This window comes from Rana temporaria, chromosome 11 (genome assembly GCF_905171775.1).
Source record: "Rana temporaria chromosome 11, aRanTem1.1, whole genome shotgun sequence".
Taxonomy (NCBI): domain Eukaryota; kingdom Metazoa; phylum Chordata; class Amphibia; order Anura; family Ranidae; genus Rana; species Rana temporaria.
This window is the reverse complement of record NC_053499.1, coordinates 44,678,459-44,704,254: the sequence shown is the minus strand read 5'-3', so window position 1 is coordinate 44,704,254 and position 25,796 is coordinate 44,678,459. Positions and strand designations below refer to the sequence as shown.

Genomic DNA, 25,796 nt, shown 5'->3' with positions numbered 1-25,796 from the left:
ACAGGTTCATGGCTGGGGACCATGAAGTAGGTTTGAGAACAGGTAAAGGCAGGCTAGAACAGTTTATTGGTGCACTGCTGGGAACCATGAAGTGGGTTTAGCACAGGCAACGAAAGCTCTACTCACAGAATCCTGGAATAGGGTCAGTCCATAGGAGCAGCCGCTTGTAGAGTAGTCCAACATCCAGTCCAAAGGGCTCCAGGGTCAAACAGCCCAATTTAATTCAGCCATTTAGCTTACAGATCCATTCCTTCAGCAGGGAATAAACTCCAGTCTTTTTAACAGCATGCCAGCCACCATTTGGGCACACCTCCCCTGAGATTGGCTAGGCCCTGCTCAATATTCAGGCTGGTTATTTAAATTCTCCTCCCTAAGCTCCAGAAACATCTTCTAGAGACAGGTTGAAGCGCAGTCTTTAACTGAAACAGAAACAGCTGTGTAGAAGGCCTACAACTGGGTGAGGAACAGCCAAACCCTGCTACTAAGTTGAGGTTGGGGAAGCCAGTTTCATGTCACACCATGGCAAGGCTAAGCAGAGCAACAAGACACAAGGTAGTTATACTGCATTGGCAAGATCTTTCCAAGATTTAAAATCAAACTAGATGTGCTGTTCAATATCTTTTGAAGAAGCACAAAGAAATGGACAATGTTGAGAAATGTAGATGCAGTGGTCGGCCAAGAAAACATTAGATGAAAACACATCATGCTTACTTCACGTTGACATCAGAAGATGTCCAGCAGAGCCATCAGCACACAACTGGTGGAAACCAAAAGAAGTCTGGCCTGAAAGTGGTCTTTATGGAAAATTCCCTCCAATGAGGTAAAGCTATGCATGAAAATATAGGAACTGGGATGCAAAAAAATGGCAGCAAGTGTTCTTTACTGCTGAGCCAAATTTGAAATATTTGGCTGTAGCAGGAGGCAGTTTGTTCACCGAAAGGCTGGAGAGCGGTATAATAATGTCTGCAGGCAACAGTGAAGCATTATGCAAGTTTGGGGCTGCAATTCTGCAAATGGAGTTGGAAATTTGGTCAGGATCAATGGTATGCTCCATGCTGAGAAATAAAGACAGGTACTTACCCATCATGCTATACCATCAATGAGGCATGCAATTGACCCCAAATGTATTCTGCATCAGGACAAAAAACCCAAACATACAGCCGATATCATTAAGAACTATCTTCAGCATAAAAAAAATAACAAGGAATCCTGAAAGTAAAGGTTTGGCCCCCACAGAGTCCTGATCTCAAAACCATCAAGTCGGTTTTGGATTACATGTAGAGATGGAAATATTTGAGGCAGTCTAGATCCACAGAAGATATGTGGTTAGTTCTCCAAGATGTTTTAAACAACCTTCTAAAAACTCAAAAGTCCAAAGTTCAATAAAACACTGTAGCAGCGCTATTTCCAGACCAGCGTCTGAAACACTTCTATATGTCCATATTAATATAGGAAATCGGATGATAGTGCTGATAGATAGACAGAAAGAAAATCTTCAATTAGTGCTCCTTTCACCAGAGGGGGCGTTCACCACGTGGGGGGATAAACCCCTTAAGGGGATGCACTCACCACAATTAAGTAAAAGTAAAGCCTTGAGCATGTATCTCTGTGTATCTCCTGGATGCTGCACTCTCCACCAGCCAATGTGTTTGTGTTCATTCAAATCGCCATCACATGGAAACAGAGGGAACTCAAATAGTGTGATATTGTTTTTTAAAAACATAAGTTTATTGAGCCCCAAAACACATCCCCTAATACATTCTGCGTACCATAAGTATACAAGTGACAAGCAAAGAAAATAATTGATGCCAGTACTGTGCCTGTATGCCTCTCCTAGCCGGACAGTGTAGTTGCTGAGAGCAGACTTTTTTCCTGTTCCTGGTTCGAGGGCTGTACAAAGTGTCAGGTCACTGGATTAGCGTCACGCTTTGACGCGTTTCGTCATTGGTTGACTTCTTCTGAGGGCGCCCTCAGAAGAAGTCAACCAATGACGAAACGCGTCAGGCGTGACGCTAATCCAGTGACCTGACACTTTGTACAGCCCTCGAACCAGGAACAGGAAAAAAGTCTGCTCTCAGCAACTACACTGTCCGGCTAGGAGAGGCATACAGGCACAGTACTGGCATCAATTATTTTCTTTGCTTGTCACTTGTATACTTATGGTATGCAGAATGTATTAGGGGATGTGTTTTGGGGCTCAATAAACTTATGTTTTAAAAAAACAATATCACACTATTTGAGTTCCCTCTGTTTCCATGTGATGGCGATTTGAATGAACACAAACACATTGGCTGGTGGAGAGTGCAGCATCCAGGAGATACACAGAGATACATGCTCAAGGCTTTACTTTTACTTAATTGTGGTGAGTGCATCCCCTTAAGGGGTTTATCCCCCCACGTGGTGAACGCCCCCTCTGGTGAAAGGAGCACTAATTGAAGATTTTCTTTCTGTCTATCTATCAGCACTATCATCCGATTTCCTATATTAATATGGACATATAGAAGTGTTTCAGACGCTGGTCTGGAAATAGCGCTGCTACAGTGTTTTATTGAACTTTGGACTTTTGAGTTTTTAGAAGTTTTATATTTACTGTATATTATACCATTGCTCCCCCGTTTTAAGCAGCAGCTTTTATCTTGCTTTATCTAACTGTCTGTGTCCAAGATTACCCCAGCTTGCATCCTAAGCGCTGAGTTGTGCTGCAATTTAGAAGGAAGGGCGATATCAGCATTTTTTTGAGTTTTAAACAACCTACCTGCTGAGTTCCTTCAAAAACTATGTGCAAATGTACATTTGTAGTTCTCTTCTGTTCATTTACTTTCCATTTTGTTAACTGATAAAAACAAACTGTTAACACTTTTATTTTCTAAAACATTCCTAATTTACATCATTTTTTCACAGCTGCTTAAAACTGTTGCACAGTAGTGTACAGTATATTTAACTAAACTTAAACTTTAAAAATAAAAAAATATATTTATACATACATAGTTCTAAAATGCACCAAAATGTAAAGGTGGTGCTAAATAAGACCAACTCTGTTTTGGCGTACAGAAAACTGTCTCTGATTTTGCAAAAGTGTCTTGCTTGCATTCTAAAAGTGGCGCAGCATGAGGCAAATTCAAGTACAAGTTCTAGACAGGTATATAAATTTGGCTTATTCTTCACCACTTTTAGAATGCATAAGAGACACTTTTGCAAAATCTGTCTGTGCCAGTCTTCTTAAATTCCAGGGAATGTTTTTGTTGATCAGTCCCATTACTCTTCACAGGGTTTCTCCGACCAGGAATATCGGAAGAGGAGAAAGATGATTGCTGATATAGCCTTCAATTACAAACAGTAAGACAATGATAACATTGTAGAAACAAGAAAATATACTGTATATATTACCATATTATATTACTAAAGCATATCCTTATTAAATAAAAATAATTTTTAAAATCTATTCCACAATAGTTTGCCCCATTGGTTGGTTTTTTAAACATTTGTTTTATGTTGAATCTGTTTCATTAAGTTTTAAACAGTACGTAGCATAAACATGAGAGTGTTAGTCCATTTCCAGTGGATGTATACATTAATACCATAGTAATAAGAGGCCAAACATCTCAGGGTTATGATAAGATAAGGCCTTGGTTCTCAACTCCTTTCCTCAGGACCCTCTAACAGGCCAGGTTTTAAGTATTACCTTGGAGAGATGAAGACTTGAACACTGCAATCACTGAGCGGAAAATTATATCACCTGTGATGTATTTCAGTTAACTTGCAAACCTGGCCTGTTAGTGGGTCCTGAGGACAGGAGTTGAGAACCACTGCCCTAAGGCATGGTAAACTGGGCATAAAATCTGTATAGAAAATGAACTCAATAGACCACTAGTAATGTAATGTTAGAGGTCACGACAGATTTAACATGAATATACTGATTTAACGTAAATATATAGTGGTGCTCCTGCGGGAACGCGTGGGAACGGAGTTCCTGCACTTTTTTCACAGCAGGAACTCAGTTCCCTTTGCAGGACTAGAGCAGCCGAGCCGCCCGAGCCAATCCTTCACTAAGCGGCGATGCCCAGCTCGAGTCACTGTCAGGGGCAGGCGAACCTTAGTAATCCTTTATGTTACTGGCCGCTTCCTGTATATGGATTCATCGGGTAGTGTGTGGGTATTCCGTCACTTCCTCGATGCCGCAATGTCTCCTGGGAGCTTTTGTCATTGTTCCCAGGAGACATTGCGGAGGTCTGCCGCGAGTTATCGCGGGATTTAGAAAGAACTTGCTTATTTCTAAATCCTGCGATAACTCGCGGCAGACCTCCGCAATGTCCCCTGGGAACAATGACAAAAGCTCCCAGGAGACATTGCGGCATCGAGGAAGTGACGGAATACCCACACACTACCCGATGAATCCATATACAGGAAGCGGCCAGTAACATAAAGGATTACTAAGGTACAGTGGATCGAAAGAAAAAAAACATGCGATTTAGTAATTATGCATATGAGCGTATCTTTTTTTTTTTTTTTTGGTGGGGGAGTGGATCTTGGGTGGGAGTTCCCACACTTTTTTCCCCAGGACTTGACCCCTGGTTCTAGGTGTTCAATCTTGTCCATTTCACAAGTCCAATCAGCAACAGAGGGAATCGCCTGTTGGCGCCAAAACTTACCGTAAGAAAAAGACAAATTAAACTTTTCTTGATTTGTTTATAGGAGCCCGGCAACATAAAGTATGGTTATGCAAGGTTTGTTAGAAAGTTTTTCCCCAACAAGTTTGTCATATAGGTATAGTATTTTATCCCAAAAAGGCATGATGCACGGACATGTGCCCTATTAATGTTTCATGGTGCCGGGGACCTGTAAACTCCAATATGTATCTGGTATAGCAGGATAGAAGGGCAGCGATACCACCTAGACACAATTTGGTAATTCAATTCTTGGGCATGAGATGATATAGACAGCTTAAAGGAAAGCATCAGTGTTCTGCCCTATTCCATATCATCAGGGGATACATTTAGCTCCTGTTCCCATTTTGAAAGGAATGGTGGTGAAGCTGGATAAGAGGCCCGTAACAAAATCTGGTAAATCTGGGATAGTGAGTTTTCCGGTCTGTTAGGCTGGGGTAACAACGACTCTGACTGTTTGTGGTCGAGTCAAATCATCAATGCTCAGCATTCCGTCTAGAAAGTGTGTCAATTGGGTATGTTCAAGCCATGCCCCCAAAGGATTATGACAGAGCATTCGGGAGAGAGGAACTAATTTTCTGTCTTGAAGTGTATGGTTCAGGAGAGGAGCATCAGATTTTTGCCATGAGAGGAATTTGGAACTAGTAAAAGTCAGAGAAAAAAGGTGCGATCCCCAACAGCAGGGTCAATGGGCTGGGTCTTGAGGACAGTAGACTTCTGGTGAGGTATTGGTCCCAGATCAATAGCGTAGAAGAGGTCACGAGAGGCAATAGGTCAGTAGAGGGTCTATGTATCGTGTCTGTCCAGGGAAGAGACGTAAGATCTGGGGATATCAGGTCGTTTTCTCAGAAGGTTTACAGTTTAGTGGATTTACCATGGTACCAATCAATTATTCAAAGCAGCGATGCCACATGAAAGTATAGCAATAGGTGAAAAAAGGCAACACTTCGTCTAGATAGCGCTAAAATAGTAGGGCCAATCCGAGGCCTCTTACGTTGTCAGCTGTGTGAATCATGTGTTCAGTGAAGTCCAAGCATAAAATACAAATTGTATTCAGTGTCATCTTAAGAGCATTATAGGCCCCCGGGCAATACAGTGCACTGGGGCCCTGTCTACACAATTACGCACGAGAATTACTGACAAAAATCATAAAATTTACTGGCAGAACCACATTTACTGCCACTGCAAAAAAAGTACCTAAAATTACAGTTTTCAGTGCCGAACAATGCAAATGTCAGTATTTAAACTATAAACATATAGCTAGTGCCATTAGAAATGTGTTTAAGTTAAACAAAAGTAAAAAAAAAAAAAATGTCTTCATTGACATGAAGGTCAGGTTACTATAACCCAGCCAGCACAGAGTTTCCTCTTACATCAGAGTCTGCAGGATTCCCCCTTACAGTGAAAGGGAACTCTTATGTAAAGGGGAACGCTGCAGATCATGATCTAAGGGGGGAACTCCGATGTGGAGGGGGGCTATGGTGACCAGAGACAACCTTATATCAGAGTCCACTGCTTTCTCTTTCCCACTTACATCAGGGTCCGCAGACTGAGTTCCCCCTTGCATTGTAAGGGGGAATCCTGCAGACTCTGATGTGGGGGGTACTCTGGTGACCAGAGACCACCTTCCTTAAATACACGAAGGTAAGAGGGGTCACTAATATAGGAGGGGGAACCTTTATATCAGTGCCCCCTTACATTTTTGCATTCACTCCCCCCTTACATCAGCAACCCCCCGCACTCGTGGAGGACCGGATCTTCTCTGTGATTTCCGCGAACTGGGCATGGGAAGTTCTAACCCGTCACTCTCCATAATTTTTTACTGGGGTTGCTGGGCAGCCGGTGGGGCCCCCCAGGCAAGCGGGGCCCCCGGGCAACTGCCCAGCGTGCCCAATGGAAAAGATGGCCCTGATTGTATTCACTGAACACATGATTCACACAGCTGATATTGTTTTTCATATATTGTTTTCACTTGTTATAGTTTAATTAATAATCCAGCGCAACTACATTTTTCTATGTTGTCTGTTTTGGTGTGTATATCACTTTTTAGTTGCAGCTTTATAATAGTGTTCTATTTTAGGGCGGTAATTTATTTTCCAAGCCTTATTATAGGTTTACCAATAGGCAAAGTTCATGCATGGGAGTTTACTCCTACTTTAAAGTATAGCTGAAAGCTAAATTAGTTAATTTAGTTTTGGTTACAATAGAAAGTGGTTAGAACACCTGTCAGTTTTTTTTTTACTCCAGAACAACATCCTCAAAGAGGCACTGGGAACTTTTAAGCCTCGTACACACGACCGAGGAACTCGATGGGCTAAACACATCGTTTTCCTCGTCGAGTTCCTTGTTAGGCTGTCGAGGAACTCGACAAGGCAAGTTTCTCCATTCCCGTCGAGGAAAAAGAAGACATGCTCTCTTTTTGGCTCGACGAAAAATGTACACACGACCAGTTTTCTCGGCCTGAGGCTTCATGCACACAGAGCTTAAAAAATGTCGCTGTTGCAGGCGTTGAATGTGCACAATCAGGAGAGTTGCTTAGGAGCAGAAAAAAACACTAAACGCACATGAACTCTTGCTTTTTCATGCCAGGAGTTCTGGTGTTCAGAGGGCCTCAAACAGATGGGACAGCGCCATTGCTCTGGTGTAGCATGGTAATGCCTTTATTGAAACAATGTAAAAAGATTCAACTCACAAAGGTAGATGTATCGGAGAGCAATTAAAGGCAAAACTGTGTGCCGCCTTAGTGGCCTGGATCCTCTGGTGGTGTTATGGGTGTGGTGGACCTTTTTGGCACTGGGACATTAGGTGGCGGCTCAGTGCCAAGAAGAGCCGACACATTCTCAATGATCCGAATTCTGTGTTATGGACAGATGTACCCTGTGTGCAGAAAGCCTTAGGCCACATACATACGGTCGGTCCAAACCGATGAAAACGGACTGAGCCCAGGTTCACACTGGGTACGATTTGGTTCGATTTGAGATGCGATTTCACTTGTGAAATCGCATCTCAAATCGGCGGCATTTGCCGGCAATGACACCGTCCTAATCGGTGCGACGCCGCATCTGCGGCGCTGCACCGATTTCAAAAAGTAGTTCCTGTACTACTTTTTGCGATTTAGGGCCGCGATTTACATAGACATCTGTGCAGAAACCTGCACAGATGTCTCTTAAATTGCGGCCGAAATCGTGACTGCCAGCGGGAGTGAAATCGTGCGAGTTCAGCTGAACTCGCACAGCTTCACTCCCGCAGCCCAGTGTGAACCAGGGCTGAAGGACCTTTTCATCGGTCCAAACCGATCATGTGTGGGCCCCATCGGTCAGTTATCCTTCGGTCAAAAATTGTAGAACTTGCTTTAAAATTGAACCGATGGACGCCTAACCGATAGGTCAAAACCGACGGTTAGTATGCAAAAGCATTGGTTAAAAGCCCAAGCATGCTCAGAATCAAGTCGACGCATGCTTAGAAGCATTTAACTTAATTTTTCTCAGCACGTTGTTGTGTTTTACGTCACCGCGTTGGCCTTCCTCACTGGGCACTCAACAGTAGCACAACCCATAGAAATACAAAAAGGAGTGCCACAGCAAAACCAGATGAAAGAGTTCAAGATAATTTTAATGCATTGGTGGTTTTTATATGGATTTGGTTCTTATATGACTTTTTTTTACCAAGAATTAAAATGATTCTGGACTCTTTCACACGCTTTTGGTCTGGCGCTTCTTTCTATTACTAAGGTTTTTTATTGCTGTCTGTGTTATTATTAATGAGAGTGAATGTGAAAAAGTATCCTACATTTTGAGTTGTCACCAGAGCAGGAATTGAGGGTAAATTTTCCAACTAGGACACTAGTTCTGGTGACCCTGCTAGCCATCATGGATTTCCCTCACTTTGCCCTGGTTCACATTGATGCTACTTTGAATTCACGCTACTTCACTTGAATGTCAGCGCAATTTCAGCTGCTACTTGATAGACATCTGTGTGGCTTCATGCACAAATGTCTATTGAAGTCGCACCTGAAATCGGCAAAAACTACTTTTGCAAATCGGTGCGGTGCCACAAAATTGGAACGGTGTTGGTGTTCCAATTGGTGTTCTTGGGGTCATAGGCAGCATTCCCCCTCCTACAAACATAGTGAGTTGAGATGATGTCAAAGCGCTTGATTTTGGCCTCATCTGACCCCAAAACTTTCACCCAGTTCTCCTCTGAATCCTTCAGATGTTCATTAGTAAACTTCATATGGGCCTGTACATGTGTTTTCTTGAGCAAGGGGACCTTGCAAGCGCTGCAGGATTTCAGTCCTTCACGGCGTAGTACCAATTGTTTTGTAGTTCTGGACTGATTCCTCACCGTTCTCATGATCATTGAAACTCCACAAGGTAAAATGTGAGATCTTGCATGGATTCCCCGACCGAGGAAGATTGACAGTTATTTTGTGTTTCTTCCATTTGCAAATAATCCCACCAACTGTTGCCACCCTCTCACCAAGCTGATTAGCGATGATCTTGTAGCCCATTCCAGCCTTGTGTAGGCCTACGATCTTGTCACTGACATCCTTGAACAGCTCTTTGGCCTTGGCCATGGTGGAGAGATTGGAATCTGATTGATTGCTTCTGTGGACAGGTGTCTTTTATACAGGTAACAAGCTGAGATTGGGAGCACTCCCTTTAAGAGAGTGCTCTTAATCTGAGCTTGTTACCTGTATAGAAGACACCTGGGAGACAGAAATCTTGCTGATTGATAGGTCATCAAATACTCATTTCCCCTATTAAAATGCAAATCAATTTATTTAACTTTTTTTTAAATGCATTTTTCTGGATATTTTTGTTGTTATTCTGTCTCTCACTGTTAAAATAAACCCACCATTAAAATTATAGACTGATTGTGAGTGGGCAAACCTACAAAATCAGCAGGGGATCAAAGATTTTTTTTCCTCACTGTATATACTGTATGAGGAGCTATATTTGCTCCTTATATACTTGGTCTGTTTCCTGCTTTTCAAGCTACATAAATTCTTTGCGGTAAACACTGAAATTAAACATCATTCTTTCCCTAAAAATACAGTAAACAATCCCATCAAACATATGTTTTATATATTTTTTTTACATCTATACACATGCATATTATGAAGAAACATTTTATATAAGGGGGATCCATGACACTCAGTTCATGCTTCCTTTTTAGTAATACAGCACAGCACTGCTTTGAGCTGTAAGCCGATTAGAGCAGCCATTAACAATCTGGTCCAAGCCCTCATTGAATGACCAAATGTGTTGTTGGGGTAAAGGATTGCGCCATCTTGGTCTACTCTAGTGGGCAATAGTGAGTGTGTTCAGTGTCAGAAATGATTGTTATCAGTTACAAATACTTTTCCACTTCATGGTAAGAAAATTGTGGCAATGCGCATATGACATATATTTTTTACTAAGGCAACATTGGGCTGGATTCAGCAAGAATTTACGCCAGCGTATCTATAGATACACCGCGTAAATTCAAAGCTGCGGCGGCGTATCTTCTTTCTGTATTCAGAAAGCAAGATAGGCCGAAATTAGGCTAAGATCCGACTGGCGTACGTCTCTTACGCCGTCGTATCCTAGGGTGCATATTTACGCTGGCCGCTAGGTGGCGCTGCCGTCGATTTCAGCGTAGAATATGCAAATGAGCTGGATACGCCGATTCAGAAACGTATGTGCGCCCGGCGGATTTTTTTACGTCGTTTGCGTAAGGCTTTTTCCAGCGTAACGTTACTCCTGCTATATGAGGCACAGCCAATGTTAAGTATGGACGTCGTTCACGCGTCGCATTTTGAAAATTTTACGTTGTTTGCGTAAGTCGTTTGCGAATAAGGCTTTGCGTAAATTACGTTAACATCGAAAGCATTGACTATTTGCGACATGATTAGGAGCATGCGCACTGGGATACGTTCACAGACGGAGCATGCGCCGTTCGTTAGAGACGTCATTTATGTGGGGTCATGTTTTATTTACATAAAACACGCCCACCTCTTCTCAATTTGAATTTGGCGCGCTTACGCCGAGAGATTTACGCTACGCCGCCGTAACTTAGGTTCTTTGAGAATCCAGCCCCAGCCTCACTAAGTTACGGCGGCGTAGCGTATCGCAGATACGCTATGCCCGCACAAACTTACGGCGGTCTTTATGACACTAGCCCATTGTCTTTTAATGGTGGTGGAAGGTGGTTATATTTATTTATTGTTGTTATTATTTTGTGTACTAATAAAGTTTTTTTCATATTATTTTGGGTAGTAATTCATTTTGGTTTATTCAAGCCCCAAAGGCTCACTTGTATGGTCCTTTTTGTCAGATTGTTTCTTTGTCTGCCATTTTCTGTGTATGCTGTAAGGTTCACCAAGGAACCCAATTCTTATACTAGTAGTGGGTGGGCAAGTAACTGTAGGGTTACATTTGAAACCCTTTATATGTAGACCCTTTGCTTTTATTATTTTTTTAGTTCTTGATATACCATACTGTATTTGCATACAATATTTCATTCGGCGCGTGCACGCAAACCGGTCCGAAGCTCCGTGGCCGCGGGATCTGCGGACCCAAACGCCGCCGGTGTCCCACGATTGGTCCTCTGGAGCTGATGAACGAGGAGAGCTGTGTGTAAACACAGCTTCCCCGTTCTTCACTGTGACGCTGTCATTGATCGTCTGTTCCCTGTTATAGGGAAACACGATCAATGACATCACACATCCAGCCCCGCCCCCCTACAGTTAGAAACACATATGAGGTCACACTTAACCCCTTCAGCGCCCCCTAGTGGTTAACTCCCAAACTGCAATTGTCATTTTCACAGTAAACAATGCATTTTTGGTCCCAAAAATGTGTCAAAATTGTCCGATGTGTCCGCCATAATGTCGCGGTCACGAAAAAAATCGCTGATCGCCGCCATTAGTAGTAAAAAAAAAATATTAATAAAAATGCAATAAAACTATCTCCTATTTTGTAAATGCTATACATTTTTCGCAAACCAATCGATAAACGCTTATTGCGATTTTTTTTTTACCAAAAATAGGTAGAAGAATACGTATCGGCCTGAACTGAGAAAAAATATGTTTTTTTTTTTTTTTTTTGGGGGGGATATTTATTATAGCAAAAAGTAAAAAATATTGTTTTTTTTTCAAAATTGTCGCACTATTTTTGTTTATAGCGCAAAAAATAAAAACCGCAGAGGTGATCAAATACCACCAAAAGAAAGCTCTATTTGTGGGAAAAAAAGGACACCAATTTTGTTTGGGAGCCACATTGCACGACCGCGCAATTGTCAGTTAAAGCGACGCAGTGCCGAATCGCAAAAACTGCCCAGGTCCTTTACCTGCATAAAGGTCTTAAGTGGTTAAAGAAAAAACCTACACAAATGACTTCCTATATACACACTTTAGCAGAATGTATCAAATATTTGGAAGGAAAAAAAAAACAGGTGGTCAGGTGGTTACTCTCCATCATCCCTCAAATACCAAAATATCATCAAATACTGAACTGAACCTCCAAATGAAGTCTGTCCTGTGATGTGATAAGAATTCCATTGAAACAGGAATAGCTGTCATAATTTCAATGTGAGTTGTCCAGTGGATGCACAGAAGCAATTAGACATTGTTGGGGCTGGCTTCTGTTGAATGTTGAGGCATGCATAATACAAGCATGTGCACCAAAAACATACAGTAACAAAATCTGAAATGATATTTCTCTTTTACAGTGGTGATATAATACCCAGGGTAGAATACTTGCCAGAGGAAATAGCGACTTGGTAAGATAAACAACCATCATTTCACATTGTGTTTTTCTATGTGCAGAATAAGTATTAGCTCAATTCATTAAGATTGTTATTTTGCTTTCTTGGTATTAAATATGAATTAAGTTAAAAGGATAGAAAGGGTCTGTTACCATAATTATTGGATGTCTAGACACCTGTAAAGTCATGCGAATATCTGACGTTGAAGCAGTAAAGTAATTATTTATTTATTATGTATATGCAGTATAGGCCAGATCCATGTACCTCGGCGCATATGTAAGCCCGGCGTAGCGTATCTCAGATACACTACGCCGCCGTAACTTACAGCGTATTTTCCGTAACCACAAAGAATTTGCGCCGTAAGTTACGGCGGCGTAGTGTAACTGTGTCGGCGTAAGGGCGCACAATTCAAATGGATAAGATGTGGGCGTGTTTTATGGTAATTCATCTTGACCCCACGTAAATGAGTTTTTTTTAACCGGCGCATGCGCCGTCCGTAGGGGTATGCCAGTGCGCATGCTCGAAATCACGTCGCAAATAGTCAATGCTTTCGACGTGAACGTAATTTACGCAAAGCCCTATTCGCAAACGTTTTACGACGGAAAATTCGACGCTGACCCGACGTCCATTTATATATATATATAAAAAAGTTCATTACAGTACATACATTTTAGCATATGTCATTGCACAGTCCTACCTACAGCCATTTGTATTAAAACTCAAAAACAAATTCAACTCACTTCCAGCAACTACTTCCTAAAGCAGACCTTGCCAAAAAATGCAAGGCCTCGCTATTTCCTAGCACTCACCCACTATGCAAAATTCATATGTTAAACCTAAAAAAGAAACACATGCAGAGAAAAAAGGTAAAGGCTACCCACCTTAGACTATGGCTATTGGTCCCCTTGCCCAAGTGGAAATTAAGTCACATACAGTATTCTCATTGTAGAAATTTTTCCAGACGTGGCATTTTTTATGGTGAGTTGGGAGCTTAGGAAATAATGGGACATTTTATGCAAGATCGGCTTAATTTGTAAGTAGTCAGCAAGGGAATTTTTCCTAATACAGTCACATGATCAGTTCCAGTGTTACAATAATAGGCTGGGAACAGGAAATTACATTTCTGCATGAGCTCTGTACACCAACAGTGTATTCCCCTAATATAAGGAACCAATGTTTGAATTGAACAGTTCAGCTTATCATATTTTACAGGAAGGAGGTCTACTCTACTCTCAAGAGTCTATATCCAACACATGCTTGTAAGGAGCACCTAGATGCCTTCCATCTCCTGGAGACCCACTGCGGGTACAGTGAGGACAACATACCACAACTGCAGGATGTCTCCTGCTTTCTAAGAGGTACAAGTTGTGAGAAACTAAAATATTTGGTTGGGCAGGCAGAATCATGATTACAGATAATAATTTTTATATTTTGATAGGTTGTGCACCTCTACTGTAGATAAGCAGCAGTACCATAACGAAGATAACCAAGATATTTTAAGTGTACTTGAACCCTGCTTAAAATTTTTGGGCCAGATTTATAAAGAATTTCCCTGGCGCAGAGATCAGGCTACGCCGCCGTATCTTACCTGGCGGAATTTCGAATCCAGGAAGATTTTGCGCCGTAAGTTACGGCGGCGTAGTGTATTTCTCGGCGCGTATTTCAAATTGGGCGGGTAGGGGGCGTGTTTCATTTAAATGAAGCGCGTCCCCGCGCCGATTGAAATGCGCATGCTCCGTTTTGAAATTTCCCGCCGTGCTTTGCGCAAAATGACGTCGCACCGACGTCATTTTTTGAACTTCGACGTGCGTTACATCCTTTACTATTCACGGACGACTTACGCAAAAAAAAATTACAATTTGAAGCGGGAACGACGGCCATACTTTAACATGGCAAGTCTATCTTTACGCCACAAAACAGCAGCTTTAACTATACGCCGGGAAAAGCAGACTAGCGATGACGTAAGAGAATGCGACGGCCGCGCGTACCTTCGTGGATCGCCGGAAAAAGCTAATTAGCATACCCGACGCGGAAAACGACGCAAACTCCACCCAGCGGGTGCCGAAGTATTGCACCTACGATCCGAAGGCGTACGAAGCGTACGCCTGTCGGATCGAAGCCAGAAGCCGGCGTATCTTGGTTTGAGGATTCAAACTAAAGATACGACGCGGCAAATTTGAAAGTACGCCGGTGTATCAGTAGATTTGGCACATATGTAGCCTCTTCCTCTACAAGTGTGCAACGTTTGTTGTCTGGGGGACCTACGGCCAGGGAGCACCGGTTTCTCAAAGCCGGGCACCCCTTCCATAGACTCCCATGTTAAACGGTCATTTATCTGGTGACTTTTGGGACCCAGTACTGGCTGGACCCTGGCCCCGAAACTTGGCACACATATAGCCTTATTTCTCTTCTACAAGTGTGCAACGTTCGTTGTCTGGGGGACCTACGGCTGGGGAGCACTGATTTTTCAAAACCGGGCACCCCTTTCATAGACTCCCATGTTAAACGTCAGTCTAGTCATGGGCACAGTGAGGCATGGGCACAGTGAGGCATGGACACAGTGAGGCATGGGCACAGTGAGGCATGGGCACAGTGAGGCATGCACATGGACACAGTGAGGCAAAGTGAGGCACAGTGAGGCATGCAGATGGACACCCTAGGCTTATACTTGAGTCAATAATTTTTCCAATTTTTTGGGGGTAAAATTAGGTGCCTCGTCTTATATTCGGGTTGGCTTATACTCAAGTATATATGGTAAGTACAACAAATGTGACTATAAAGTGCCAACAAATATCGAAAATCAGTGTAGTAACACACATAAAACAGGAAAAGTACTGTAGTGATATTCATGTAAATTGTGTAGCAAAATGTTGTGAATATGTATAATTATAAACAAGAGACTATCACACATGCCCACATGGTGTATGGGTTGAAAAAGTGCCATCCAAAATGTAAAAAATGTAAAAAATATATAGTAAACAAGTCCAATTAAGCGTGTAAGGTAGATGGTCAAGATGGTAATCCGTGAAATGATGACTAGGTCCCAAAGATACCATAAATAGTCACCACAGTGGGAGTGTCTACCGCCAATAAGACATGAATGGGCTTACCAGAGCATGTGGACCCAATTGGCTTATACCAAATGGGTCTATACAGGCACTGGTATAGAATCGCCACTCCACTCTTCACCGGAAAAAACTTTGAACCACTTCGGGGGGATAATCGACTTCCACAGTAATTATTGCAGCAAAGTTGCACACAGCTATGCGGCACCATTAAAGTCAATTTCAGAGGTAGAATCCTCTCACCATCACTCCATTAACACATAAAGACACACCAAGGAGGAAAGACAGAAGACTCAACATAGTGTAAAATCATATGGCAGGAGTTTAATTAAATATTAATACAATTTTAATAAAAAAATGCAATAGTGTAGAACACTCACATTTTAGCAGATATAAAAGTGTAAATTGGAATATTCCTTGTAGACAGCAAGATAGGACTTAATGGCATAAACAGGACTAGGACTCAAAGCGTTTCGTCTTAAACAGACATCATCTGGGGTGTCAAACTGTCTCTGCCATTGTGTTTAAGTAGGAAATATGACTCCAAAGTGGATAACCAGCCTGTGACACGACATGCGTGTATTCCTCATTCACTTCCCGGATGATGGAAAAATTGCGCGGATGCGCGCGGGTCAAGCCTATGATACCAAAGCAGGACAACATGCTACCGCTATGTCATGTGTGTGGGTCAAGCCTCGCCATGATATCGAGGCGGACAACACGCTACCGCTACCTCATGCATGCGGGCCAAGCCTCGCTATGATATCAGGGCGGAAAACACGCTGCCGCTACGTCATCGCTGCATTTTCTAAGCGTCAGCAAATGAAGCAGGTACATGTCTTAAAAACAATGTTGGTCACATGACTCCGCTACATTATCACTATAATTCTTCTCAAAACAACATAATTGAGATGTACAGTCACAATGTATAAGGTTATTCCAAAAAGAGAAGGAAAAAACGTTAATCATAAAAAGGATGTTAATTCCACAGGACTTGAATTAAATACATTTGAAACTGACGCGTTTAACCTTATGAGGTGCCAACTGGGATTGGAGGGACTGTGCGCTCACTTGTTCACTGTTGTTATCTCATACATGTATGGCATGGATGTGAATCACAATTTATTTGTTATTTATTTTTTAGCTAAGTAGGTTGTTGTTCACATTTGTATTTTTGAATATTCTACTTGCATTATGTCATATTGCACGGACCTTAGTCCCACTAATTGCTGCTTGTTATCACTTATAGTAGTTAGTGTGATACATTGGGACAGCGCACCTTAATCACCTTTACATTTATCTTTTCATGTCTGCTTGTAATGAAGATTTAAACTTTTATTTAAAATGGAAGATATGTTCCCTTTAATGTATCTGGTCCATGTAATAACTGCTTTTGCTTATTAAAGAAAGGACTGGCTTCCAGTTACGCCCTGTGGCCGGGTTGTTATCTGCTCGAGATTTTCTCTCCAGTTTGGCTTTCCGTGTTTTCCAGTGTACCCAGTATATTCGACACGCATCATCACCAATGCATTCACCAGAACCGTAAGTATCAACCAAAATTTCCTTCCAGATGAATCCATCCGACATTGTCATATTTGATAGACATCAGAGCACATGGGGCACATCAGAGCACATCAGGGTACATGGGGCACATCAGAGCACATCAGAACACATGGGGCACATCAGAGCACATCAGGGTACATGGGGCACATCAGGGCACATCAGAACACATGGGGGACGTCAGGGCACATGGGGAACATCAAAGCACATGGGGCACATCAGGGCACATGGGGCGCATCAGGGCACATCAGGGCACATGGGGCGCATCAGGGTACATGGGGCACCTCAGGGCACATGGGTACATCAGGGCACATGGGGCACATCAAAGCACATGGGGCACATCAGAGCACATGGGGCACATCAGAGCACATGGGGCACATCAGAGCACATGGGGCACATCAAAGCACATGGGGCACATCAGGGCACATGGGGCACATCAGGACACATTGGGGCACATCAGGACACATTGGGGCACATCAGGGAACATTTAGGGCACATCAGGGCACATTCAGGGCACATCAAAGCACATGGGGCACATGGAGCACATCAGGACACATCAGGGCACATGGGTCACAGCGTTTACTTGTCGTTTTCTTCAAATGCAGAGTAGTGCATGAAGCGTGTGTAACAAGTTCTCTCTCATGTCACGCTGCTCCCCGGCGTCCCCTCCTCTCTTCTCGTCCAACCCAGGTGATGTCACAAGCCAATGGGGATGGACGAGAAGAGAGGAGGGGCTGCCAGAGAGCAGCGTGACATGAGAAAGAACGCTTCCTGCGCTACTCTGCATGCATCTCGATTTACCCATCAGGCGCCAGCTGTCGGCGATTGACGGGTAAATCGCTGCGGACCTCCGGGGGAATTCACTGCACCGCAGGTGCAATAGGCGGCCACCGAGCCATCACCCCACCAGGAAAGTCCCAGTAGTCCTGATGGCCAGTACATGCCTGGTCAAAATCCAGACTTAGATCAAATTAAGAAACTGTGGCAAGACTTGAAAAATGCTGTTTAGACACTATCCCCAAAAAGACTTGCAGCTGTAATTGCAGAGAAAGGAGGTTCTACAAAGTATTGACTCAGGGGGGCTGAATACAAATGCACACCACAATTTTCACATACTGTATTTATTTGTAAAAAAAAAAGTTGAAAACCATTTATCATTTTGCTTCCACTCCACAATTATGTGCCACTTTGTGTTGGTCTATCACATAAAATCCCACTGAAATAAAGGAGTGACTTTTCCTGCATTAGGAGGCTATTCACAATTAATGGAAAATGCTTTGGAAAAGCAAAGCATGTTGCGGCACAGGCTTTACTCCAGATGCAGCCTGGTGTGAAGTTAACAGTTGCATACAGACACTACTATGTCTGGACAGCTAGGCATTAATGGCCTCTGGTCACAAACCAGTTAAGTCCTTTCGTAACCAGTTCTCTAAAATTTGAAAAAACGAAAACATAAAACGATTTCATCTTGTTGTGCACTTAAATAAAAGAGAGGATATAAAAACACATAAAAAAAATTGTTTACATATGATTCTCTTACTGGAAATGTATCCAAGCATGTCAGGACTTGTTCCACTTTAGCTGGATAACCACAGACACTTTTTGCCTGGATAAAATAAAATGAAACATTCTATTTGATGGTGGTCAGATGTGCAGTGTCTAAGTAGAAGACAATAAAACACAGCTGTATATGAAGAAGCTTTACGTAAGCCTCTGTATGTCAATGAGCAGTGCTGAACAAACAACAGAATCTCAGAACACTAACAGAACTTCCTAGCCACTACAATAAATAGAAGTTCCATACAATAAAATAATTGTCCAGTTACAGTGGCGGCTGGTGCTCCAAATTTTTGGGGGGCGCAAACAAACTGAAAAAAAACCCCATCAATTGCAGTCACTGTGCCCATCAAACGCAGCTACTGTGCCCGTCAAACGCAGCCACTGTGCCCATCAAACGCAGCCACTGTGCCCATAAAACGCAGTCACTGTGCCCATCAAACACAGCCACTGTGCCCATCAAGTGCAGCCACTGTGCCCATCAAACGCAGCCACTGTGCCCATCAAACGCAGCCACTGTGCCATCAAACGCAGCCACTAGCCACTGTGCCCATCAAACACTGTGCCCAACAAGCACAGCCATTGTACCCATCAAATGCAGCCACTGTGCCATCAACCACAGCCACTGTGCCATCAAATGCAGCCACTGTACCCATAAATTGCCGCCACTGTGCCATCAAACCCAGATACTGTACCCAACAATTGCTGCCAGTGTGTCCATCAATTGCTGCCACTGTGCCCATCAATTGCTGCCACTGTGCCCCATCAATTGCTGCCAGTGTGCCCATCAATTGCCGCTACTGTGCCCCATCAATTGCCGCTACTGTGCAGCAATAAATGCTGCCAGTGTGCATTCCCCACCCGGCACTTACCTGTCTCGGGTCACAGCGCTGTCCTCCACGCTCCAAGACTTTGATGTCTACTCCTGTCCTCTTCCTATCCTCTGCTATGATTGGACGCCTGATAGGCGTCCATTCACAGTGCCTGTTGCTTCAGCCAATCAGGTGACAGGTAACCAGACCGGAGCACAACACTGAGTAAACAGAGAACGCAAAGCATTGTGCCCTCTGTTTACCATTTTGGAAGCCTATGGCTCTAATCAGGACGTCTATTAAAGCCCACGGCTCTAATCAGGTGCCTCCAAAAACACCCCCGCCACTGTAATTCAGATGCCCGACAAGGGGCGGCAGCGGCGACCATAGATAGATTCATGTAATGCATGAATAAGTGCCCTTTATGGACGCACCGCCACTGTCCAGTTATAGTACACATATCTCTTCAAAGCAGATATGTATTTGCTTTTCCTATGGTTGGGAATGTCAGACTGGATTGATGCTGGTGGTTTGGCAGTGTGGGCTTTAGCTGCCATTTTTTTTTCTAGAGCAGCAATATTACAAGTTACTGAGGAACATTAGAGAGGACAATTTTATCATTTCTAGATGCAAATGAAATCCAAGGTAATACCAACTAAATAAAACGTTTCAGTTTGTAACAGGATGTTAGGACCCTATTGTATACATCTGGGAGGATGTCTGTTGTAGTTTCTGCAGACACCACTGGATGTCACTGTCTGTCCTCATTTTGCCTTTGTGCAATTATGTGGGAATCCTTTAATGGGTGGTCCCGGAAAAAATGAATAGTGAACCCCCTAAGATGGGATATTTTGGAAACGGGACTGAGGCATCCTGGGTCACCTGTATTTTATGAGAGCTGTGATTACTAGTATTGCCACCTCTCCCCTATTGCATTGCCAGCACTGTGAAGAAGACTGCATTTATGCCACATCTCTATAATAATTTACCACATCTTTGGACTTGTAAAGTATTCATTTGGATATTTGGGTGTTGTTGCTAAAACGTTAGCAAGTGCTACTTATGCAAAATGGCCTATACGTGGGGAACTAGAGGTTATTTTAACCACTGGTTTGGGTTGGAAGGAAGTGATTGCCTAGTGGGGAGGATTGGCTTTTTTGGTGGTGGTTGGAAAGGGTCCCCAGGGCACAACCTAGTTCCCCATGTCTTATGGGCCTTGTGTGTTTGGCAAGACCCCCTGTGGACTAGTCCTAGAACATCTGTAGACTACATTAAACATAGAGGCCCTTTGAAACACGTAAGTGGGAGATTCTCAACTTGGCCTTAGGGCCCTTATGAGGAACCTGACTATACTTTGGATCTCCTGCCATTATTAAAAACCTTTATTGCAGGCCTCAGCATGGGAACTGGTTTAACCACTTGTTGACCACCTAACTGGAAATGTACGTCATTATTTTGCCGTTAATACTGAGGTTATGGCTGCAGCTAGATGCTATAACCCCAGTAATTTCTATTCCCTCAGATGAAAGTTATCCCAGGGATCACTTTTAGAAGCGACAGGAGAGTTGCCCCCCCCCTCCCCCGCTGCGTCCCAGGTTTACATTACCAATCCCGATCGGTTAACCCGGGAACCATCTGGCGTCTGCAGTGTTTTCCTATAGAGATGAGTTATGGCAATATGGCCACCGCTCATCTCTATGCCCTTGGAGGACCAAAGCAACTTCATGAAGTCACTTCCTGTTCTCGGGCCATGTAAACGTTTTTTTTTAATTTCAAAGATAAAAAAATAGTTTTTTTGATCTTTTGCTTTTAAGGGTAGAGGAAGAGGAGAGATTTGGAGTCTTTTAGACCCCACATCTCTCCATAAAGAGGACCTGTCCACTGTGTTGGACACGATCGGATTTTTAACTGATGGTGTGTAGGCAAGACTGATGAAAGTCAGCTTCATCGGATATCTGATGAAAAAATCCATCGGTCCTGTCATGCTGTATTGTTATCAATAGCAATAGCAATGAAAGCGATTAAAAAAAATTAATGGGGCAGTGTTCAAAAAATGTAAAAAAAATGTAAAAAATGTAATACTTTTTTTTTTATTTAAGCACATACTGTAGTGTCTCTCTCCAAAGTCCTGTGTCTTTCTGCTGCTCTGTTCTTCTGTGATCAGCATGATAACTTCTGACAAGCTGTCAGACAACTGAGATAAACCCAGCCTGAAATTTGTGTCAGGGTGGGAAAATAGAAGCAGAGAACTGGTCTATTCACAGCACAGCTCTGTACATTCCTTCCTCCCTTTGCCTATGTGGAGGGGGGGGGGGGGGGCGTGTAGCTTTCCTCCAATCAGCTCTGACACAGTGTATGCCCAAAAAGTCGAGGAACGTATGCGATTGGGATATTGACTAGACAGTGTATGCCCAGACTGCACAACCAGTGCTGAACAGAAAGAAAAAAATTCTAAGACAATGTCCACTTTCTGAAGAATATAGCAAATTGAAGACAGCAGATATACATGTAAAACTTATGTAGGGAGATTTGTTTCATCTCTGTGTATCATCTAAGGCTGTTCACTTCACTGGGATTAGAAGAGGGTTTACATCTACTTTAAGTTCTTCTTTAACTCATCTATGTAAGTTAGGGAAAGCTAGAAATCATGAGCTTTTTGAGTTGTATAGCAAAATACAAAAATGTATGTATGAGTGCTATTTACAATTATGTTTAAGATAATACAAATTCTTTATTTTTCTTTGTTCCAAAGGGATTGCTGCCATGAGCTGCTGGGACATGTCCCTATGTTGGCTGACAAAATATTTGCTCAGTTTTCCCAGGTTTGTCTTCTATCAACTCTTTGATTTAGAATTGTAATATATGCACAGATCGAAAAACAAATCTGGAAAGGAAATGTAAGAGACTTAAAGGATAAGTGCACCCAGGGCTGCTGTTAGAAATCACGGGGCCCCGTACAGCCTACATGGCAGGGCCCCCCCAATATATCAAGACCATATTTTCACAAAAAATACACTAAAATCATTATTAGTGGACACAAACCTAACAGAGAACCTGTGTGAAATCGCCCTTTTTTATTTGTTTTTTACATAAAAAAAAATTATATTCCAGGGGGCACATGGGGGGGATCAGAAGCAGGCAGAACAGGGAGGGGAATCAGTGTTGGGGGAGCCATTACAGGAATGATGCCCTGTGTCAGTGTCTCTCCCTGCAGCAGCTGAAAGCCGGCAGGAGGGGGAGAAGTTCGCTTTCAGCTGCTGCACAGGGCATCCTACTGACTCTCAGCCAAACCACACTAATGCCTCCTGCTGTTTGGGCCCACCTGTGTGCCCGGGCCCCCTACAGGAGGACTGGTGGTCCCCCCCTATCAGCAGCCCTGAGTGCACCTATAAAGCCCAAGTCCCGCCATTTTTTTACTCTACCCATACTGTCCAGAGCTGGAACAGTGTTTCTGGCCCCTGGCATGCTAAATGGTCCTTTGCAGTCACTGCAGCCATTATTCTCTAATGTGTTTTTGAGGTGTCTTGTCACCAGCTGTTGCAGTAGTGCCAATGTTTTGTTTACTGTTCCTTGATTCATAATAATCTACCTTAGTGTTCTGCAAAGGACAATTAGTTTTGGTTTATTGCTTACAACCACTTTTTTAACTAAATTGATATCCTGTTTGATGGCAGTGCATTAATCAAGCAGGTACCTAACCATTTTGATGCCTTAGCTCATAGGTGTCAAACACAAGGCCCGCGGGCCAAATCCGTCCCTCCAGGCCATTTCATGTGGCCCTCGCACCTCTCCTCAGCTGCAGGAGAGCTCTAGCCCTCCTCTGATCCTCTTCCCAACCCCTACTTTCTGCTTTCAAGCAATGCATCCAGCTTCTTCCCAGCAGCAGCATAAGGAAAGGGGGTACACTGTGATGTAAGGGAGAGTGGGAGACTCAACTTCTGATAGTGGGATGGCTCTTGACATCTAATGTAAGGGGAGGGGATGTTCTGGACATCCAATCTTACAGATACAATCGGCCCTTTTGAGGGCAATCATAATGCTGATGTGGCCCACTATGAGTTTGACACCCCTGCCTTAGCTCTTAAAGGTTCAGGTTCAGCACACCCACCACTGTTATACCGCTTACACATGATCTGTCAAACCGATGAGAGCGGTCTGATGGACCGTTTTCATCGAAACAAACTGATTGTGTGTGGGCCCCATTGGTTATTTATCCATCGGTTAAAAAAAAAGCCAACTTGTTTTAAATTTAACCGATGGATTCCTAAATAATAGAAAAAAAAACGATCGTGAGTAGGCACGACCATCGGTTAAAAATCCATGCATTCTCAGAATCAAGTCGACGCATGCTTGGAAGCATTGAACTTCGTTTTTTTCAGCACGTCGTTGTGTTTTATGTCACCTCGTTCTGACACAATCGTTTTTTTAACCGATGGTGTGTAGGCGCGACGGACCGTCAGTCAGCTTCATCGGTTAACCGATGAAAACGGTCCATCAGATCGTTTTCATCGGATGGACCGATTGTGTGTACAGGGTTTAACCCATTTAGTGTCATTTTTTTTTTTTACCCAATAGTAGGTTTTCAGATTTTGTAATATTGATATTGAGGGCCAACTGTCTGCATCTATCTTCATACATTGGCATGTGTTTTTATATAATGTTTTATGCAGGACATTGGACTAGCATCACTGGGAGCCACGGATGAAGAAATAGAGAAACTGGCCACGGTAAGAGTTGCAAAATGTTTGTATGTGTGCACATAAGAAAAATGCATTGTTTTGTTGTAAAATGCACATAGCACATAAAAAGCAGCACTAATTTCAGTATTAGGCTCCATGCACACTGAGGCCCTGTACACACGATGGGTTCGTCTGATGAAAACGGTCCCATTTTCATCGGACGAACCGATCGTGTGTGGCCCCCATAGTTTTTTTCCCCCATCTGTGAAAAAAAATAGAACCTGTTTTAAAATTTTCTGATGGTTAAAAAAACGATCGTCTGTGGTCAAATCCATCGGTCAAAAATCCACGCATGCTCAGAATCAAGTCCACACATGCTCGGAAGCATTGAACTTCATTTTTCTCTGCACGTCGTTGTGTTTTACGTCACCGCGTTGGACTCGATCGGTTTTTGAACTGATGGTGTGTAGGCAAGACTGATCAAAGTCAGCTTCATCGGATATCTGATGAAAAAATCCATCGGTCCGTTTTCATCAGATGAACCGATCGTGTGTACAGGGCATGAAACTGATAAATTATAGTTTATTGGCGTTTTAGCTTTTTTTTTTAAAGCCCATAAACTGAACTCTATGTAAGCCTATGTGCCCATGCACACCTGGGCGTTTTTTAGTGTTAATGAGCTTTGGAGTTTATTGGCGTTTTTCTGAACGCCCGAAATTTGCGTTCAAAGTGCAGTTTTTCGGTGGGAAAAAACGCAAAAAAACGCAAGACGCTCATAAACGCTCAAAAACTCGTTTTTTTATCCATTGAAAAAAAAAAAGCTACACTGAAAAACGCTGATTAAAGCTATTTCAAAAACGCTAAAAAAACTTTGAAAGGCTCCCTGCAAAGCTAATCAACTATTGATAAATGATAAACACCAACTAAGTGAAATTGCTTCCAAAAACACACAAAACAAGAAAATATAAATATATTTGAAAAGTGTCAATAGAAGGAGAACATCCACAGGAAACAATTTAACAATCCTCCTTTAAGGATCTCTATTTCAGAAAAGTCCAACCTTTATGCCGCGTACACAAAATCGGACATTCCGACATCAAAACCATGGATTTTTTTCCGACGGATTGTTCGCACAAACTTGTCTTGCATACACACGGTCACACAAATGTTGTCGGAACTTCCGAACGCCGAGAACGCGTCACGTACAACACTATGATAAGCCGAGAAAAATTAAGATCAATGATTCCGAGCATGCATCAAATTGATTCCGAGCATGCGTAGGATTTTTGTGCATCAGAATTGGCTACAGACGATCGGAATTTCCGACAAGAACTTTTGTTGTCAGAAGAATTGAGAACCAGCTCTCAAAATTTTTTGTCGGAAATTCCGACAGCAAATGTCCGATGGAGCATACACATGGTCGGATTTTCCGACAACAAGCTCACATCGAACATTTGTTGTTGGAAATTCTGACCGTGTGTACGCAGGATTAGGGTTGTTTCACACAGGCTTTGCTGATAACCCCCGCTGAGCAGGCGGATGACAGGTAAACTATGGGGCTGATTTACTAAAACTGGAAAGTGCAAAAGTTGGTGCAGCTGTGCAAAGAAACCAATCTGCTTCCAGGTTTTGTTGACAAAGCTTAATTGAATAAGCTGAAATTAGAAGCTGACAACCATGCCACACCAGATTTTTCACGCTCGTTTTAGT

At 42.9% G+C, this 25,796-nt stretch overlaps 1 protein-coding gene across 1 annotated transcript in view; it reads left to right on the top strand.

The window, feature by feature from the left end:
• TH (tyrosine hydroxylase) overlaps positions 1-25,796 on the top strand; it is a 99,184-nt gene that overhangs the window by 50,860 nt on the left and 22,528 nt on the right. Inside the window, exons 5-10 of the mRNA XM_040328475.1 lie at positions 3,269-3,336; positions 12,378-12,428; positions 13,626-13,771; positions 16,885-17,020; positions 22,160-22,229; positions 24,078-24,134. Of these exons, the coding sequence (XP_040184409.1) occupies positions 3,269-3,336; positions 12,378-12,428; positions 13,626-13,771; positions 16,885-17,020; positions 22,160-22,229; positions 24,078-24,134 (528 nt within the window). The remainder of the gene's footprint in view (positions 1-3,268; positions 3,337-12,377; positions 12,429-13,625; positions 13,772-16,884; positions 17,021-22,159; positions 22,230-24,077; positions 24,135-25,796) is intronic.